This window comes from Notamacropus eugenii, chromosome 5 (assembly GCF_028372415.1).
Source record: "Notamacropus eugenii isolate mMacEug1 chromosome 5, mMacEug1.pri_v2, whole genome shotgun sequence".
Classification (NCBI taxonomy): Eukaryota; Metazoa; Chordata; class Mammalia; order Diprotodontia; family Macropodidae; genus Notamacropus; species Notamacropus eugenii.
Window position 1 is genome coordinate 22,262,206 of NC_092876.1, and position 22,151 is coordinate 22,284,356.

General features: G+C 35.8%; 1 protein-coding gene across 1 annotated transcript in view; it reads right to left on the bottom strand.

The window, feature by feature from the left end:
• Nucleotides 1-22,151, bottom strand: part of LOC140507393 (vomeronasal type-2 receptor 26-like) — a 35,500-nt gene that overhangs the window by 6,196 nt on the left and 7,153 nt on the right. The window contains exons 4-6 of the mRNA XM_072615493.1: nt 14,184-14,411; nt 6,126-6,249; nt 537-1,433 (exon numbers count right to left, since the gene is read on the bottom strand). Coding sequence (XP_072471594.1) covers nt 537-1,433; nt 6,126-6,249; nt 14,184-14,411 — 1,249 coding nt within the window. The remainder of the gene's footprint in view (nt 1-536; nt 1,434-6,125; nt 6,250-14,183; nt 14,412-22,151) is intronic.

Sequence of the window (22,151 nt, forward strand, 5' to 3'; positions counted from 1 at the left end):
TTGTGGAATTTAATGTAGGAGAGAATATTATATGTGAATGAGTGGATGACATGAGCATACCAGTAATTTAGTATAATCATTTCAAATATTGAGTGGAAAATATATAGAGAAGTACAGACAGTCTTGAGACAGGGACACTAATCCGCAGGCTATTGCAATTGTCCCGGTGTGAGGTCTGGGTGGTGGAAATGTCACATGAGAGAAAGGGGTTAATAGGAGAAATAACTGAAAGCTTATATGAGATGAATGGGCAGGAGATTTGATAAAGGGGTGAGAGTGAATGAGGATTTAAGTACAGAGCCTAAATTTGAGGCTAGGTGATTGAAGAGTCGTACATAACAGTTACTCATACTGAATAAAATGAGGATTTTGTGTAGAAGAGTAAGAAAGGGCTTGTTCAAATGAGGAGGTAATAGAGACTCAGGTGTGAATAACTACTTAACATCAAGTATGATTTAGGTAATTTTTGGGGAGCACTCCATAACATTGCTGAGAGGCATGAGGAAATACTTCAAAATTATGGCTTCCCCTGGCACGGGATTTATGATTGACCCATTCCAGAGTGTTCCAGTGTGGCCTCAGAATTATTACAAAGCATTTGGGAAAGAAGATACAGCCCAGTAAGCCAGCACTAGAGCTCAAGATGGAGAAGACTTCCACAGCTACCATAGTTTTCCCTTTGGAGCTCTGGTATGTGGGGAGGAAGGAAACCCAGACACTGCAGAATACTAGCATGCTGAAGGTGATAAACTTGGCTTCATTGAAGGTATCAGGCAAATTTTTAGCCAAGAAAGCCACAATGAAACTCCCCAAAGCCAAAAATCCCATGTAGCCAAGGACAAAGTAGAAAGCAAGGAGAGAGCCCTCATTACAATGAAGTATGATGTGCTCACGTTCAGAGTGTAGGTCTGTATCTGGGAATGGGGGAGAGAGCAGCAGCCAGATACCACAGAGAATCATTTGGATCAGGCAGCAGATAATAATAATAGAAATGGATGTTCTGGAGCCTACCCATTTTCTGCTCCTGCTCCCAGGTCTTGTGGCTTTGAAAGCTAGAACTACCATGATTGTTTTAGCCAGAATGGAGGAGATGGCCATGGTGAATGTGATGCCAAATATTGTCTGTTGAAGGAGACATGTGACTGAGGTAGGCTTACCAATGAAGAGCAATGAAGACAGAAAGCATTGGCTTAGAGAGAGGAGCAAGATATAGCTGAGAGTTCGATTATTGGCTTTCACTATGGGAGTATTCTGATGTTTCACAAATATTGTAATGATTATAACTGTCAGGATGCAGAAGAGCAGAGCTGTGCAGGCCAGAGTCATGCCCAGGATTTCATCATAGTCCAGATAGGTCACAGTCTTGTGAAGGCAATGATTTCTTTCCGTGTTTGAATATTCATCTTCAGGACATGTGATGCACTTGTCCATATCTGTGGAGAATAAAAACATTTTCAATATTTCAAGTTCAGCCAATCTTCTTTATCCCTGGCACAGGGCAATAGAATTCCTCAAGCTCAACTTCTTGAATACAAAGGGTCCTCCATGATCCTCTCCAGTTCTAGGAAATTACATCACAATTTCACAAATTGAATATCTCCAATGTATTTTCATTAATATTTCAGACGCTTTTGTCCTTCCAGTTCTTAAAGAGCTCAGTTTTTTAAGTATTCTTACAGGAAAATTATTTCAGGACTGTGATAAGAATAATATTTCTTGAAATAATCGTGTTCTGATGTCACACAGTCAATAACCATTAGCACTTAACCGGTAGGCACTGAGTTAAGTCGGGGCACGCATATACCAACGAATGGCAATCCTTCCGTTCATTGTATTACATTGTAATGGGGAAATAGAACACATAAATGGGAACTGAAAGTACAGGTTGATATAGAGGCAAAAGAAAGGGAACAATGGACCCTTCTTGGTGGAATGGTGTCAGATCTTATGGAGTCAGAAGTCAAACTGAGAGGATAATGAAGCATGAATTGTTTGGATAAAAGTGAAAGACCTAGAAGCAATTCACAGATGGGAGTAGGTGGCTTCCAAAGCAGAAAAATTGGGCAGAGCAAAAAGAAAAAGACAGATGGTGTGAAAATTTTAGTGTTAGAAGATTCCTTAGAAGAAATGTAGGAAATAACAGATAAATTGTTACAGTGAGAATTTGCTACAAGTCGGCTGTATTGCAAGGTTGTTTCCAATGCCTTTTCTGGTGATAATCACTCATTAATGACATGTGTCTTAATCATTATATTGAGACTAAGTAAGATATCTGGATTACATGACCATCAAGAGGGAGAACAGGACATGTTGTCGAGCTCTTTAAAACTTATCAAAAATAATAATTATGTACAGCAGGTTTTTGTTTTCTCTCTCTTCTTTCTGTAAGACAGAGGACCTGAGAGACATGATAATCTCCTGAATGAAGTGTGAAGAGACTAATGTGTAACTGGGAAATATTGAACAAATTAAAGAAGATTACAATACACAGAGAAAATATCAATGATTTTCTTAGTCAATATGCAGCCCCAAAAGGATTTCTTTCCATTTCTATTGGAAACCTCTCTTCTAAGATACCACAAACCTTAACAAAACTGCAATCTAATGATTGAAGGATAAAGAAAAATAATGTGTCATACCTAAAATGTTTGCACAGAACTCCTCTCTGACTTAATCCCATTTTAGGTTAGAGACACAAAATGGGACACAGAGACTTTTCCTTTGGAATTCACTCAGCAATTGTCTGTGTGGTTCAAGTCTCTGACAGTTAATTCCACTCAGAATTCTGACCTGATGCCATAGTTCAAACAACATTATTTTCTAATATTTAATTTATTAAATTTAATATTATTATTACGTTAGTTAAACTAAACATTAAGGTTTACTAATAAAACAATATTGAAAAAACTATATTTATTTTATTGAATATTAATTTATACAGGCAGTGTGCATACAAATTTGTTCTGCTCTACAGAAAAATAGAGGGGAAAGGGGATGCAAGGGAGGTGGGTAATAGAAGTAAGGACAGAGTGGAGGGAGAGGCGGATGGGATGCATGCTGTCACGGGGTGGGGGGTGGGGAGAAATGGGGAGAAATTTTGAATTCAAATTCCTGTGGATGTGAACGTTGAGAAGTGAAAATAAATACATAGCATATTTTTTAAAAAGAGAAAAAATCCTGTTTGTTGGTAGATTGTTGACCTTGCAGTTAGGAGCATCTGAGTTCAAACCTACCTACAAATACTTAGTAGCAGTCCGACCCTGGGCAAATCATTTACCTCAGTTTTCTCATCTACGAAATGAGGTGGAAAAGGAAACAGCAAAGCGCTTCAGAATTTTTTTCCAATAAGACCCCAGGTGGGGTCATGAAGACTTGAAGATAACTAATCAGCTAAACAAAGACAAATAAACAACCAACAGCAATGAAAAACAACAATGATTCATAAAAAGGAACAATTTCAGAAACAGATGAATCAAAATATGAATATGAATTCTCATAACTTTATGGATTAAAATTTGTCTTTATGTCACTTTACACTACATTACACTGTATTGCATGAAATTATATTGTTATATTCATATTGTGCTGTGTTCCATCATGTAATTTTGGAATGTATTATATCACAGTAAATTATATCATATTGCATAATTGTATATCATGTTTCATCACTGTCTCTCATCTCATAACATATGACATCATATGCAATTATCATACCCTGTTTTATCACATTAGATCCTATAATACTATGTGATCCTCAAATCCCTGTGCAAGGTGCAAGAGAGAATAAGTCTTTTAAAGCATTTTCAATTTATTAGGAAATCTCATAGTTCTTAATTAACTGGGTCCAAAGTCCTCCTTCAATAGTGGACCCCCTCATCTAAGGTCCTGGCTACTTTTATACACTTAGGAGAGAACTAAATGGAATGCGGCAGTATAATTTCTTGATTGGTTAACACCAAAAATTGGTAAAATTTTATGATTGACTGGGCCACAAGTCCATTAGTCATAATCACTTTGTTAACTGGCTTTCAAGTCATTAACAGCAGGCTTTTCCCAGTAAAGGCAATCTACCTGTCACTTACATGTATTTTTTTTAAAAAAGTACCTGATGTTATGGTCAGCAGGATCTTTGGAGCTAAGGAAGTGGTGGACAAGAGGAAATGCCACCAACACGGATCATAATCTATAGGGGTAAAGGATATTGATGTTGCTGTGACAAACTCCAGCATTAATGAAATATGATTCTCTGTAGCAGACAATCATGATTTTATGTGATAACCTACAATGATTTAGTAAATACATAATATCAATATCATTAATATAAAAGTTATTTGGTCCTAATATATATAAATCTAATCCTGACGGTGTTTATGTGCATGATTAATTTAAACTTCATCCTATTTTGCTTATTAATTTATTACTACAATCACTGAAATCCATCAAATCACATGAACTGAATATCTTGATTAGAGCAGAAAAATCAAACTTATTATCCTAATTATATCGTATCGTTATTCTTGACTCATTTGAGGTGTATCTAACTCTCCATGACGCTATTTGGCTTTGTTTGATTGCTTAATTTTTTTGGCAAAGATACCAGAGCGGTTTGTCATTTCCTTCTCCAGTTCATTTTACACATGAGGAAATGAGTAAACAGAGTTAAGTGAGTAGCCCAGAGTCATTTAGGTAGTAAGTGTCTGAGGTCAGATTTGAACTCAGGTCTTCTTGACTCCAAGGCTGGCACTCTATCCACAGTGCTAGATAAGTGCCCATTATATCACAACATATCACATTTTATTGTTTCACATTACATCGTATAACACAAAATATATTGTATTCTATTAGATTTCAATTTAACTGAATCAGCTTCATTGTTTCCATTGTTCTTTAGAAAAAGAAAAAGGGAAATGTTGGATGAGGAAATAAACCTGCCTGTGTCTTAAGGGAAACAACATAAGAAAATACATACATACAATTAAAATGAAGACCTGGAAAAATTATGCATCAAATAAAATTTAAAAATAGGGTATTTGAAACCATTTTATAAAGTGAATGTAAATCGTCAACCTTAAACGACATGAGGGCAGAAACTGTATTGTTCTAAAGAGAACAACACAGCAATATTAATACTTAATATCTATGGAGTAAATGCCTTCACATCTAAAATCATGAAGGAAAATGATCTAAATTCAACGAAGAGAGAGCAAGACAAAAATAAGTGTAGAATTTAATATCATTCTCTCTGTTTTGAAAAAAACGAAGAGAATATTGAACAGTGAATGAAGGTTTGAAGAAATTCCTGAATAAACTTGAATAAAAAAACAAGATATTTCCAGTCATCATACCAAAATACATATATTTCCCGAATATATGTGGAACTTAAAAAAAAGTGAGCTTGTATTAAGGTACAGAGGTTTTGCAAGGAAATGTGTAATATGAAAACATATCCATAACGTATTTTTTGCAGAAGTACGAAACTCAAACATCCAATACGCTGAACACATTGCAAGTTTTTTTTTGTTGTGTTGATTTATTTTGCTGATTTTCTTTACTTATTCCTCTTTTTTCTTTAAAAATTGTTGTGGTTATATGGTGTGGCTCTCTGGGAGGAGAGAATGTGACAGACAATGGGAAAAATTGGAGTATTGTATAATGAAAGATCAATAAATTTTGCCCTCAAAGGGATTTTCATGTTTCAAAGGGAGCTTTAACACCCACTTAAAACAGCTTTATGAGCAGTTATTGCTGTTTTCTCTTCCTTAAGTATAAAATTCAGATTATCTGTATGCTCCTTTGGCTTGGTGTTTGTTTGATTTTTAGCTTTCCCCTAAGTTTGTACCTGACAATCAGAACCACAAACCTACACAGCAAGGCCGCCACCTTCTGCTCCTTCCAAGTTTCCTTTTCCAATACTGTGTTGACATTGGCCACATTGTATTCTCATCTTGGTTGTCCCCATCTCTGGTATTTTTCCACTAATGTCCATACACGTATACCTAGAGAATGACTTCTACAGAATTTTATGTGACCTCTACAATCTATGCCAATTCTCTTCCTTTCCTCTGTAGGCAAGATTCTTTCTTGTAAAGTAAGGAGAGAAAGCTCATCTCTTTGCACAAATTTACCTGTCTGGTTGGAAATCTCCCCCTCTGGGCAGGGGATACAGTCAAAACAGCAGATTGCTTCTCCCTCTCTGATGGATTTCTGATACCCAGGGCCACAACTTTTACTGCACACGGAACAGGGAATCTGGAAAAGGAGAAGTTTCTGTGAAGGGGCTTTTCATTCATTCTAGAAGGTGCAAAGCAGTTTGTCGGTTAGTAACGTTGCAAGGCCATAAATGTTGTAGAATTTAAATACCTTTTTAGAAAGGACCATTAAGATATTTCTTTAATTTTTTTTTAATTTGAAAGACAGTTGAGGTTAAGTGACTTTCCCAGGGTCACAAAGCTGGTGTGTTTAATTGGGTGGAAACTGAGATCTGACTAACTCCAGGGTTGGTGCTCTATTCATTGCACCATGTAGCTACTTCATTATTTTCTAATATTTTAAGTTCAGGAGAAATCCACTGATCCATGTTTCAAGGGATTCAATCAGTCAATTGATCAATCAACAAGTGTTTCTTCATTACCTGATAGATAAATGATGCTGCACTAAATTCTAGAAAACATTAAATAAATGAAATATTATTCTGCCTTTGGAAAACAACACCAAGGAAGTCAATTGATAAGCATTCAATAATTTCCTAATAAATTTCCATTTAAAATGCTTACACATGACACGCTCATACTTGTATACATATACTTGTACACATATGTGTACATCTAATTATATTAGTATAGAATTTTCTTTTCTTCCTGGCTAAGGAATTACAGGTCAATGTTTCCTACCAGTGACAATAGAACTGGAAATTTATGGGAGGTGTCTCCTGTGAATGTAGCCATATAGAACTACTAACAAATAAGTGACATCTTATGTCGAGAAACAAATGGGAAAGGCTCAAATAGATTTCTTTTATATAAAACTAATTTTAGCGAACTTTTGTATGGCATTTCAAGTTTGTCTGGTGTTTTTTGAAATATTATCTTGTATTATATTATATTATTATTATATTATATTATACATCTTGTATTATATTAAATACATATTTTGTATGTATTGAATTGCTTCCCTTCTCAGTGCGGCTGTGGAGGGATGGGGGAGGGAGAGAAGCTGGAATTCAAAGTATTAGAAACGAATGTTGAGAATTTTTATTGCATGTAATCGGCAAATAAGAACTACGGGGAATGGGGTATAGAAATTTATCTTGCCCTAGAAGAAAAGAGAGAAGATGGGGATAAGGGAAGGGTGGAGTGTGATAGAAGGGAGGGTCCACTGAGGGAAGGAGTAATCAGAATGCAAAGTATTAGTAAGCGGGGGAAGAGGAGTGATGAGGAGAGAAAATGGACATGTTACAAAGTGAGGTAGAAGCAATTAGTATTAAAACAATCGGCTGAATTAATCACTGAGAAAAAAACCAGTGACATCTGTAGTTTGGGGAAAAGAATTTAGTCTAAGTTTCCTAGAGGAAGGTAACCTTGGGTGAAATTTGGCATTTTTGAAGGAAAATTTAAGGTTTTAATGGTAAATTTGATTTTATGGTCGCTGTTTAGTCAGGAACTAGAGCATGTATAGAAAGGCATGTAAGCTACGAGTTGCCTCAAAAGATGATCCTTAGCCAAAATGAAATTACAATCATATTTGAAAACTGGTTATTGGAACAGGCTACATTTTAGATGCTATGGGACTATTAAGTGACTGTTCTACTGAGTCTTACTCCAGGTATGGGTAGCAAGAAAGGCGATGTGAGCCTCCATCCCATGATGTCAGTAAGCTGGTGAGATGCTGGTATGAACTGCAAAAGGTGATCTCATGGGAAGGGTGGGAGAGCGGCTGTTCAGCCTGGGCTGAGGAAAGATTCTCGTGACTCAATTTCCTCACTGACACCTGGCAGACTTTAAGCCTGACTGAATGCAAGTGGATAACCTAATCTTGCCTGGAACTAACAGGAAGTCGGGGAGATATTGTATCCCTGCAGTGTCCCTACTCTTGGTGGCAGTTTCCTATAATCAAAAGGTTTTCAAGATTGGTAAACGATCTATCCAATTATAGATTATTGGTAGGGGAACATCTGAGGTTAAATTTAAAATTAAGCTATTAGGCATAGGACTTCAGATCAACAACAATATGCTAGGGTCCTTTAATTCTTAGTAATACTGTGGAGACAATTAGGTCAAGAACTTGTGAAGCTGGCAACATAAATATTATTTTTGTCTCAGTTGGTTAACGTTTTGAAAAAAATTCTTTTGTGGTCCATATTGGAAATGCTTTAAAAAGAACTATCACCTGACCAAAAGTTTGAATTGTTTTATCTGTTACAAACTGTTAAAAAATGAAAAATAAAAATTAAAAAATGAAATATACATATGCATATACAGGTATTTGGAATATATAAATCACATATACACATTTACAGAAAAGAATGTGAAACAATTCTTAAGAAAAACAATGAATTTAGAGAATAGATCAAGAAAAAAACATAAGAATAATAAGACAATCTCAAAGCTGTGGTCAAACAAATAATCTTGACATAGTAATAAAAGAAAAAATTTAAAGAAAAATTTCCTGAAACATTAGAGCAAGAGAAGGAAGTAGAAGTACAAAAAAATTCATCAATGATCACCTAAAAAAGAATCTAGGTGAAAAACTCATAGCAATATTGTAGTTAAATAACAAAGCACCAGATGGAAGACAACATATTTTGAATAACCAGAAAAAAAAAGCAATTTACCTATGATGGGACTACAATTAGACTCCCCCAATACCTAGTGTTGATTACACTAAAAGACTGTAGGTCTTTGAATAATGTATATTTTGAAGAGCAAAAGAAAGGTGCTTCTGGCCAAAAATATCACACACTGCAAAGCTAAGCATAGTTTGAATGAAAAAAATAGATATTTGATGAACTGTCAGACTTTCAGGACTCTGTTAAAAACAAAAAAGAAATCATGAACTCAGTGGAGGATTTGACATAGAAGAGGGAAGAGAAATACAAGGTACATACCAATGACCAAATACAAGAGACTATATAAGGACAAAATGCTTATATTTTATGTATGGAAAATTCAAAACTTATTTCTAAGGTTCTTACTAATAATTTGGTAGCTTATTAAAATGATTGGGGTAGACCTGAGTATGAAATGCCTTCAAAAAATGTAACCATTTAAGAACAGCTAAAAGAGTAATTATACAAATGAAGTGCAAGAGGAAGAACCAATGGAGAGGAGTTAGATGGGGGAGGGGAGCTGTTATCTCTGTAAACCCACTTTCATCAGAAGTGGATTTAATAGGGGAAAATACATATGCATCTAGAAGAGTATAAACTTCTTCTAAAGTTAGAAAGGAATAAAATTCTAAGGGGATAAGGACAAGGGGAGAGGATAAAGGAAGGATCTTTCGAGGGAAAGGTGAGGGAAAAGGTTAAAAGGGGGATATAGAAGAGTCTTCAGATTTAGGGGAATGGGATCATTGGGGCAAAGGCTTTAAAGGGGAAGGGGATGGAAGAGGTGAAAGGGTGTTTCGATTTAGGGGAATAGGAGGATAAGAAGGGGATTGCTAGAGTGGGGGTAGGTTAAGTAATCGAAGGGTGAGGTAGCTGATAGAAGTAAAGTAGAGGAGTTAGGAAAGATAGGAAAAAGGAGAGATGTACAAACAAAAAAAGATTAAGAGTAGAATATCTTAGGGAAACCATACATTTATACATGTATGTGTATATGTGTGTACGTATGTATGCTTTATACTTGTATGTACATCTTAAAACCTGTATATAAATATATCCATTCTTAATTGTAGCCCTAGGGTGATGAGGAGGGGTGAGCAAGGGGTGAAGGGAAGAACAAAGCGAAGCGTACAGCAGAGAGCAAAAGAAATCCTACATGGGAGCAAAGAAAAGATGGGAAGTTTTCCACATAATGCACAAAATTTAATATACAGGCTCTCTTGACATGATAAATTATTGCTATATATTCTAAAGCCTCCACTACTTTCGACTGTCCGTATACCATATTTTTCTTTTTACTTTTGTATTTAAGTTTATTACCTTTCTTTTTCTTTTTCAATATGTATTTAAGTTTTAGTATTTTTCCGAAATAAAAAAAATGAAATTAAAAAAAATATCTAGAATAAACGTAAAGAAATTATTAAGGACCAAGTATAAGGCACTAATAATCTCCTTATGATATATGATCTGCTAAAGTCTTTACTCATGATATATGAAAATGCTATCAGTATTGTTAAAACTTATCACTACTCAAGCAGTTTGAAAGAAAGGTTGTGGCTGAGTTGTATATGCTGGGATTCTAAAAACTAACATTTTGTAGTAAAAGGTTAAAAAGAGCAATTATCTAATGGAAAGAATGTGAAAGGTAGAAGTAATACACAGGAACCATATGGAGTAAAAGGGTGATAATGTTGGAACATTACTCTTACCTGGAACGAAGAGGAAGCAAAATTTGGATCTGAAGGTGATTGCAAAGAAGTCTTTTGGACTTCGAGAGAGATGAGAAAACTGTGGGATAGGCTGGAGGACGGACTTAAAGAAGATGTAGAGAATAAGATTGGGAGGGTGCAGGAGAATATAGGTAGGAGAATTTTGGAGGGAAGGGCAAAATAAGGAATACCAGGTTAACTGTAAAATATACTGTAACTGTGATAGAGTAAAAATAGAGACTCGGAAGGAAACACAGAGTAAGATAAAATGAAGATAAGTTCACAAATAATACTTAAAACGCCGCCAAATCTGTAAGAATGAGTCATTCTCAAATTGATAAATGGTCAAAGGATATGAACAAACATTTTTTTCATTGAAGCAATCAAAATAATTTATAGTCACATAAAATGCTCTAAATCATTATTGATTAGAGAAATGCAGATTAAAAGAACCTTGAGATATCATTTTAAACTACCAGATTACCTACAATGATAGAAGTGGGTAATGACAAATGTTGGAGAGGATGTGGAAAAATTGGAACACTAATTCTTTTTTGGGGGGAATTGTAAAATGAACCAATCATTTTGGAGAGCAATCTGAAATTAACTAAAGCGGTAGTAAACAACGTATACCTTTTCACTCAGCAATACAGCTACTTGGTCCATTTCCAAAGACATAAAGGAAAAGGGAAAATAAATTATATTATCTAATTTTTTTTCTGAAAGCTCTGTATGGAGGTGTTAAAGAACTAGATATTACAGGAATCCCCATCAATTGGGTAATGATTGTGATGGAATGATGGAATCCTATTTAAAATTGTGCTGAAATGAATAGCTCCTTAAGAAATAAAATTGGCCAAAGATAAAAAGAGGAACAAAGCTTACTTTAAAAATAATTCCTGAGACACTAGATTTGGTCAAGTGGAATCTAATTGTTTCATGAGACATCAAGACACAATTAAAAATCAAAAAAATGAAAAACATATGAGAAAATCTAAAGTGTCTCATTGAAAGAACCAGAATTGGAAAACACATTCAAGGGAGAAAATTTGACAATTATTGTACTACTTAAAATGCAATATCTAAAAGAGAAACTTGACATCTTTTTTTCAAGTAATTAGCATAGACAAATGCCTTGCTATTTTAATATCAGAAGGTAAACTAGAAATGGAAATAATCATCCAGCCACCTCTTGCAAGAGATCTTGAAATGTGAATTCCCAGGCATATGATAGCCAAATCCTAGAGCCCAAGGAGAAAATATTCTAAGCAATAATTAAGAAACTAATCAAGGTGACAGTAAGAATAACATAAGATCTACCAGTTTCTATATTAAAAGATAATAAGTCTTGGAATATGATGTTCCAGAGAGCAAAGGAGCTTGAATTACAATCAAGAATTACTTACTCAGAAAAACCTTGTAATCCTTAAGGGAAAAATGGACTTCCAGTGAAATAGAGGATATGACACATTCCTGATGAGAACATCAGAGGTGTATAGAAAATTTTACTTGCAAATACAAGATAACAGAGAAACAAGGGAAACAGGAAAGAAAAATCATAAGGAATTCAACGAAGCTGAAATGTTTACATTCCTACATGGGAAAATGATACTTGTAACTCATAAGAACCTTTTCATTGTTAGTATAGTTAGATATAGCATACGTAGACAGAGGGCAGAGTTGAATGTGATGGGATAATTATTTAAATATAAAACAAAATGAAGGAGTGAGAAAGAAGAATTCACTGGAAGAAAAGGAAAATTGGAGATAGAATGGTTTAATTGTCTATCTTAAAAGATAAGAAAAAGAGAATTTGCAATGGAGGGGAAGGAGTGGAAGGTGATGCAATGAAGTGGCTAAATCTTACTTGTATGAGCATTGCCTCAAAATGGTATAACATCCAGAAACAGCTGAGTATAGAAATCTATGTCACAGAAAGGAAAGTAGGAGGGGAAGGAGAAAAGAAAAGTAGGGCAACAGGAGGGAGGGCACATGGTGGGGGTTTAAAGTCAGAAGAAAAATACTTTTCAGAATAGACAGAGCAAAAGGAGAGAGTAGGATAAGTATGGGGGTGAATTAAATGGGGAGAAAAACATAGTAATCATAACTGTGAAAAAAAAAGCCATAGCAAGTCTTTCTTGATAAAAACCTTATTCTCCAATGTATAGAGAACTGAGTCAAATTATAGAAATGAGTCATTCCTATATTGGTAAATGGTCAAAAATATGAACAGGCAGTTCTCAGACGAAGCAATCAAAGCTATCTATAGTACTATGAAATGATTTATAACACTGTTGATTAGAGAAGTACAAATTAAAACAAGTCTGAGCTAGCATCCCACACCTATTAAATTGACTAATATGACAGAAAAGGAAAACGAAAACTATTGGATGTGATAGTAGGCAATTTTATCTCATTCTACCTCTCCCTTTCCCTTTGTCATAATGCGTTCTTCTTTCTCACCTTTAATTTAATTTAATTTTTTAGGTAAACATTCCATCACATTCAACTCACACTCTGCAGTCTGTCTTTGCATAATACTTCTAACTGCAGTAATAATGAAAAAGTTCTTATTAGTTACAAGTATCATCTTTCCATGTAGGAACGTAAATACTTGCGTTCCTTGTGATTTCTCTTTCCTGTTTTTCTTTTCATGATTCTTTTGAATTTTGTATTTGAAAGTCAAACTTTCAATTCAGCTCTGATCTGTTCATCAGAAATGTTTCAAAGTCCTCCATTTCACTAAAGTACTCATGGTGAAATATACTAATCACATCAATCAGGAGAACATTCAGGAACTATGCCCAAAAGATTACAAAATCGTGTATAAACTTTGACCAATCGATACTACTACGACATTAGTATCCAAAAGAAATTAAAACACAAAGGGGTAATGATCTATATGTACTAAAATATTTCCAGTAGCTCATTTTGTGATGGGAAAGAATTGGAAATTGATGAGATGTCCTTCAGTTGGGGAATGACTGAACAAATTGTTGCGTGTGATTGCAATGGAATACTATTTTGTTATAAGTAATGATGAGCAGGATACTGTAAAAAATAAAATAAAAATAACCCTGCAAAGACTAATATGAACTGATTCAAAGTGAAGTGAGCACAGCCTAGAGAAAATTGTGTCAGTACGGTAACAATACAGTACAAGACAGTACCAGAAAGAATGTATGATTACGGATAGTGAGTTACCTAGACATTCTCAGCAATATGATGATCAAAAAAAATTCTTAAGGACTTATAAAGAAAAATGTTATCTATTTTCAGAGAAACAGCTGATGGAGTTTGAAAGGAGACTGAAGAATTTTTTTTGTTAAATTTTTTTAGATTTATTGTCCATATTTTCTTTCACAATATGACTAACATGGAGGTATGCTTTGTCCAACTGCACATGTATAATGTCCATAAAATCGCTTGGCTTCTCAATAGAAGGGGATTAAAATTGTGAGAGAGGATAAAGAATATACAACTCAAATTTTAAAAAAAAATGAAAGTTAAAATTATGTATATACTTAGGCAAACGTAAAACATTAAATAATAATATGTATCACCTAGGAGAAAACAAATGGGGAATCCAAAATTCCCATCAGTAAAGTACCATATCTATACCCTCTGAAAAACCACCATTAATGTTTACTACTAACCTCTGTATAAAATTCATTCCACATTATTATATTCTCATGGATGGAAAAATCTTCACCAAAGGCAGCATGAGACATAAATTCTCCCACTTTCACCAGCACTTCCGTATCATTATCAAAGTCTACAAAATTTATTATATCATAATTTTGCGTGGGGATCCTTTTCTCATCCATGAACACCTGGTGACCAGCACTGTTGTTAAACTGGATGTTTTTAAGAAAGGAGTGCAGCTAAATAGGAAGAGAAGTAGAAGTGATTCTCCAATGAAGGTATAGCAAAAAGTATTGTCAACATGTTTTCCCTCCACCTTAGTCAAATATAGGCATAATCCTAATCTGAATCTCACTTTTATGAAACCTCCAAGGATTCCTATTCATTAGCTAAACTTTTCAATTCCTTTATTTACTGAAAATTTTCTCTTGGTTGATTTCTTACCATACCTTACCTTCTTAAATCTTTTTTAAGCATCACCTGTAGAGGAACTTCTAATTACTTCATCCCTCAGTACATTTGCAAGATATTAGAGCTGTGAGGAGAATTTTACTTTCTTAACTTCTGATTCTTGCCTCCGTTATTAATCTTTTCAACTTTATATAATTATATGCTCTCAAACCATTTGGTCTCTTCTATAATTGGTATTCACCTCCTGAAAGCCCTATTCTGTGGAATATTCACACCATAAACATTCTTCAGTCCAACTCTCCTGCTGATCAGAGGTTGAGGCAGTCACACAAACCACAGTACTGAGTACATTATAAATTGATATTAACGAACTGCATATGAATATTCAAAGCATCAAAAAAGTTCTGAATTCACCTAGAATTAATTTGCTGTCTCAATGCCCACATTAGTTGTCTGCTCTCCTTAAGCCTCTTGTATCTCCATATCTCCTTGTCTTGTTTTCCTAGGCTCAAAACCTCACCTGCATACTAAAAATGTTGAGGATATAAAATGTGAAAGCTTTCTTCTAATAGAATCAAAATGTCATAGATATATATACATATATCGAACAGACTCCTTACTTGTTTTGAGGGGGTGAGGGTACACAACCAAAATGATCTACCCATGTTTGCACAGTTAAAACGTTTCTGAGGAAAGATTTAAATCTGGTCTTCCTGACTTCAAGTCTGGAGGTAGATTTCTGTAATATCTAGCTATATTGTAAAATAGTGTTTGGGCAAGTGGACATTTTGCATTTGAACAACGTGGCCAGCCCATCAGAGTTGCGCTCCCTGAAGCATAGTTTGAATACTTGGCAGTTCAGTTCAAGCAAAGACTTCAGTGTCTGGTACCTTATCCTGACAGGTGATCCTCAGAATCATCCCAAGACAGTTCAAATGGAAGCGATTCAATTTCCTGGCATGGCTTTGGTAGACTGTCCATGTTTCACAAGCATATTACAATGAGGTCAGCACAATGGCTCTATAGACCTTTAAAGTGGTAGTCAGTCTAGTTCCTCTTCTCTCCCAAACCTTTCTTTGGAGCCTCCCAAACACTGAGCTAGCTCTGACAATGCACACATCAACTCCATTGTCAATGTGTACATCCCTGGGAAGTACACTACCAGGGTAAGTGAACTTCTTCACAGCATTAAAAACTTGTTCATTTGTTGTAGCTGATGATTCCACATATGGATGGTGTGGTAGTAGCTGATGGAGCACCCGTGTTTTTTGGTCTTTATTTTTAGGCCAAAATTAGCACAGGCAGAAGACAATTGATCCATACTTGGTTGAATCCCAGTTGCGTCTTTGTTGCATAGGGCAGGTGATCACATGGTGTTCAGAAGAAGCGATACAAGGACCCTCTCAAGGTCTCTCTCAGGAACTTTGGATTTGACTGTGCAACATGAGAGTAACTGGCACAGGACCGCACAGCATGGCGTGCCCACATAAGTAAAGGTGCTGTGCTCTCTGAGCAAAACTGAATTGAGACAGGAAAAAGTAAATGCAGGATGTACAAATTTGGGATATCCATCCCAAATATTCATACGGAATATCTGTGCCCAACCTGTGATAGAGCATTCTGAACTCGTATTGTTCTGATCAGCCACAGCTGGGCACACCGAAATGTCACTTTACAATGGTGATGTCATTTTGGTCCTCTTTGAAGTCAAAGGACAAAATCAACCTCTTCTTTAAAGCCCTTGACATCATTCCCCATTCTCTCTTCATTTTTTCCAGTCTTGGAGTGCAGAATGACCCTTTTTATTTTCATTTTCTCCAAAGAGATATTTACCTCATGTAGTAGATAGAGTGCCAAATCTATGGTCAGCAACACTAATCTCCGTGAGTTCACATCTGCCATTCTATGCTTCTTAGCTGTGTGACTCTCAGGAAGTCACTTTACTCAGAAACCAAGATAAGCTGGATATGGTCAAGCAGAAGATGGAAAGTTTAAATATAAGCATCTTATGTATAATTGAACTTAAATAGATGAGACAGATGAATTTAATTCAAGTGATTATTACATATACTTTTGTGAGCAATAATCCAATAGAAATATTGGAGAAGCTCTCAAACTCAATAAACAGGGAGAAAAGGATTACTGGGATATCATCTCAAAAATGACAAAATGTTATAGGTTCAAATCCAAGGCAAACTATTCAATCTCGTATTGATACAGGTCAGTGCTCTAATTACTGATGCCAAGGACGCCCAACTTACTCATTTCTAGGAAAGCCTACATCTAATGGAAATCACACCAAGAAGAGATTTCACATTCATCCTAGGAAATTGGAATGCTAATGTAAGTGATCTATATATCCAGTTTCCGTATCTCAGTTTCTGATAACTTCAGTCTTTCTTACACGCTGTTACAAATGGATTTTTCTTTAGTGTATTTGAATATGTTACATTTCTTAAAAGCCCACTGAAGTAGTTTCATTCACCTCTAGGAAAAATTATTAGCAGTCATGTTTATTTTTCACAGTTCTACCCGAATGTGCATTTTCAGTATAAGTGTACATTATTCCGAATGTAGTCAGCATTCCTGACTAATACTTCCTTCATTGCTTTGCATAAGATATTCTACCTCTCATCTCTTTTTCTTTGCTATGAGCACTCTTCGCACCTAGAATATGTTCTATTCTCTGCCCTCTAGAATCACAGCCTTATTTCAGTATTTAATGTAAACCATTTTCTACGTGATGTTTTTCCTCATACTCTGAAGTACTAGTGAGATCCATCCAACATTATATGACATTTATTTACATTTACATACACTATACATACACACATGCATATGTGGTTTCTCTGATTTACTCATCTCCACCTTTAGATCTTGAATTGAATCTTTTGGTACATCGCAGAACCTGAACCCTGCTCGACTTTTGAGTAGGATGTATACCCTTCTTTAGTCTCACTTTGGCTTGTTTATTTTTTTTTTAAGAAATAGTTTATTTATTCTTCATTTCTTGGTGTTTACTTCCACAAAAATTTGAATTCAAAATTTTCTCCCCATTTCTCCCCACCCCCCACCTCAGGACAGCATGCAACCTATCCATCCCTTCCTCCACTCCTTCCTCCCTCTTAATACCCACTCTTTTTCCATCCTCCTTCCCCTCTATTTTCCTGTAGGACAAAATAGATTTCTATACTCTATTGCCCATAGAGCTTAATTTTCAGTTGCATGTTAAAACAATTTTTTAACATTCATTCTTAAAGCTTTGAGTTCCATATTATGTTCCTCCCTCTCCACCCACCCTCATTGAGAAAACAAACAATTCCATACAAGTTGTATATATATATATATATGTATGTATGTATGCATGTATGTACATACGTTCCCTCTAACTAGCCTAATATTGAAGAAAGGTCTCATGAGTTACAAATAATATCTTTCCATGTAGGAATGTAAACAGTTCAAATTTAATGAGTTCCTCAAGACTTCTCTTTCCTGTTTAACTTTTCGTGTTTCTCTTGATTCTTGTATTTGAAACAAATTTTCTATTCAGCTCTGGTCTTTTCAACATGAATGATTGGAAGCTCTTTATTTCATTGAAATTATATTTTCCCCCCGAAGTCTTATACTCAATTTTTCTGGTAGGTGATTCTTACTTTTAATCCTGTCTCCTTTGATCTCTGGAATATCTTATTCCACGCCCTTTGATCCCTTAATGCAGAAGCTGCCAGATACTGTGCCACCCTGATAGTATTTCCACTGTACTTGAATTGTTTCATTCTGTCTGCTTGTAAAATTTCCTTTTGACCTGGGAACTCTGGAGTTTGTCTACAGCATACCTAGGAGTTTTTCTTTTTGGATCTGTCAGGAGGTGATAGGTCGATTCTTTCTAGTTCTATTTTACCCTCTGGGTCTAGCATATCAGAGCAGTTTTCTTAGATAGTTTCTTGGAAGATGATGTCTATGGTCTTTTTACCATGGTTTTCAGGTAAACCAATAATTTTCAAATTATCTCTCCTGGATCTGTTTTCCAGGCCTCTTGTTATTCCATTGAAACATTTCGCATTGTCCTCTATTTTTTCATTTTTTTGGCTTTGTTTTTTAATTTTTTTTATTTTTCTTAAAGTCATTAGCCTCCATATGCTCCATTCTAATTTTTAAAGAAGTGTTGTTTTTAGTGAGCTTTTGAACCTCCTTTTTCATTTAGCCATCTCTAGTTTTAAGCATTCTTCTCCTCATTGGCTTTTTGGACCTCTTTTGCCATTTGGCTTAGTCTAACTTTAAAGGCATTATTTTCTCCATCATTTTTTGTGTCTCTTTTTGCAAGCGGTCGCCTCACTTTTCATGATTTTCTTGCAATGCTCTCATTTCTCTTCCCAATTTTTCCCCCATCTCTCTTACTTGATTTTCAAAATTCTTTTTGAGCTCTTCCATAGGCTGAGATCACTGCATGTTTTGGGGATTTTGGATGTAGAAGCCATGACTTTGATGTTTTCTTCTGATGATATGTCTTGTTCTTCCTCATCCAAAAGGTTGGAAGAAAATAGCTGTTCACCAAGAAAGTAACCTTCTATAGCCTCGTTATTCCCCCTTTTTTGGCACTTTCACAGCCCATTCCTTGACTTTTGAATCCTTTGTTAAGTGGAGGGTATACTTTAGGTTCCAGTACATTCTCAGTTTCTCAAAGGTGGCCCAATCAAGGGAGCAGAATTTACTCCTCTCCTGACTTGCATTCTGGTCTGGGAGCAACCACAAGCATTCTTATCTGTCCAAAATCTGCGAGTAGGTTTCCTTCTCCATAGCCACAATCAGCTCCACAACACCAGTGCTCCTTCTTACCCCAGGACTGTCACTCAGTAGTGAGACCCAGATCAACTGCTCGATTTCCCCAGGGACTTTAGTCCAAGGGTTCCAAAAGTGGATGCTGTTGCAGCAGTGACTGCCACTGCCCTGGGGCCAGGGCTACACAGCACTCCCCTCTCACCCAGGTGAAAGAGCTTTCTTACTGACCTTTGAAGCTGTCTTTGGCATTTGTGGGTTGAGAATGTGAGAACCATAGCTGTTTCCCGTGATTCCACACCCTAAAGCCTGCTCCAGTTCTGTGTATACAGTGCTGGGTGGCCAAGGCTGGTCTGTGCTCCATTGTGAGCCTGGTTGATGAACCTTTCCTGTAGGCTTTCCAGGCTGTCTTGGGCTGGAAATCTCTTTCACTCTGTCATTTTGTGGCGTCTGCTACTCTAGAAGTTGTTTAGGTTTATTTTTTATAGGTATTTTATGGGCTATGGGGGGAGAGCTAGAGTAAGTCTGATTTCTGATTCTGCCATTTTGGCCCTGCCCTCCCCCCCCACCCCCCCGCCCCAGTCTCTTTATTTTACTGAAGTGACTTTGGCCTCAAAGAATGAGGCTTCCTTGCATCTTAGACGTTAAAACATTGGATCTCCAGTGCCTTCCTTGTTTGGGACATTGAAGCCACTATACCCATGCTGTCCATACGTGGTCCTGTGTCAGTGTCCACTACAATTATCTAGAATTTTCTGGTTTTCTGACCATGGTAGTTTTTTCTGACTACTGGGACATTCTCATGGAAGTTTTCCATTTGTGTAGCTTCTGGACATAAAACTTTGCTTCCTAAACTTGCTTAGGATTGTGCCTGGTCACAATGGAATGGTATAGTGCACTGAAACTCCCTTTGTAGAAGCCCATTTACCTATGACCTGAGGTTTTTTTTTACCCTAATGTCCTGGGGTAGACGAAATCATTTTAAATTATAAATTGATTTTTTGAATATTTGTTCACCCTGGTGAGAATTTCAGAATTTTACTGGAGTCAGGATATGGGAATTTATGGTTTGCTTCTTGCTCAGGAATCCACTTTGGGGGGAGATCTTTTCAGTTTAGATATTTAATAATCCAGTTAAAAATTCCCCTCCAGTTAATTAAGTCAAATTTAATGTTCCATCATTTTCAGAATCTCCTCCTCTATTTTGCCCTTCTCCAAAGCTGATTCATCTCTCTTATTCTCAGTTATATCAAAAGTGACAGAGAGCAGCATAACCACTAAACCCATAACATCTTTTACTTTAACTCTACCAATGCATCGATCTCACAACCAAATAGTGTGTTATGAATCACAGGACATTTTCCCTTGATTTGCAAATGAAATAGTTGAGGCTCAAAATTGTTAGCAATAATGATAATTAAACTGATAATAATAATGATAACAATAATAACACTTGTTCCATTTCCATCAAGAAATTCCATTTCCCCACTCAATTGCAAAGCTTGGAAGGGGAAAAGGGCAACATAGGTTATCATAGGTAATACCACATATGAAAGCCATACTCTGTATCGCACTCGAAAAATCGTTGTCCAGCTTGTGCTTGAAGACCTCCAAGGAAAGAAATCCTATCATCCTATGAGGCAGCTCATTATATTTTTGCCCAAATCTAATTTTCACAAAGTTGCTGCTGCTCTTATTCATTTATTTATTCACCTATTTATTGTTGTTTTTCTCTTGATATCAAACCTAATTTGTCCTCTTTTCCACTTCTAACCATGATTCCTAGTTCTGCCCTCTATCATCAAATGGGTTAATGTTAAACCTCCATGACAATATAGATATCCAAATACTTGAATATCATGCCTCTCCTCCTGAGTAATACTGCCACCTGACAATATAGATATCCAAATACTTGAATATCATGCCTCTCCTCCTGAGTAATACTGCCACCTGACAATATAGATATCCAAATACTTGAATATCATGCCTCTCCTCCTGAGTAATACTGCCACCGCAGCTAGAAAGGCCCAGTTCATTTACCTTAACTTCATAAGTAATGATTTCAAGATCCTTTTTTTTCTATGGATACACTTCTCTTGACAACCTTCAACTTATCAATGTTCACCTTCTGTTATGATTACCAGAACTGAATACTATGTACCCTTTTTTATCCTTCCGACTAGAAAAAAAAAAAAACAAGTGGTAGGACATATTAGCCCATAGAGCATTAGTGTGCTAACTCTGCTTAACCTGGATCTTTCCAAATAACTTCTTTATTTTGAATCCCATCAGTTGTGTTAAAGATGACGTTGTGCCAGAAATCCTGATGACAGTTTGATGAATGTAATGGGACTTTCTAAATGTGGATGTGCTACATATTATGGCTGGGAAATAGCTAGGTTGGGAATCCTCTGACTTCTGTCAGTCCTCAGTTTTAAATAAAGTAGTACAAAAGGCTTATTTATAGTTTTTTGTACCCCTTTTCAGACACACAGATCACTTTACAGTTGATCTCATTCTTCCAGAAATTGGAATGAAAGATATATTATGTATTATTGATGTCACTCCTAAGCTCCCATTGATTTGAAGAGAAAGTTTTAATCATGACTGAGAGTGACCTCTGGAAGAGCTAGTACTGGTATAATTAAATAAGAAAAAAAATACAGGTCTGGTTCTTAAGACAAAATAGTTGACAAACCTTTTAGCTGAAAAACTAACTCCCTCATTTCTCAAGATAGTAGCTATTTCAATCATATGAATCAGATAGAAGTTTAGACCTGTGGACTCTACGT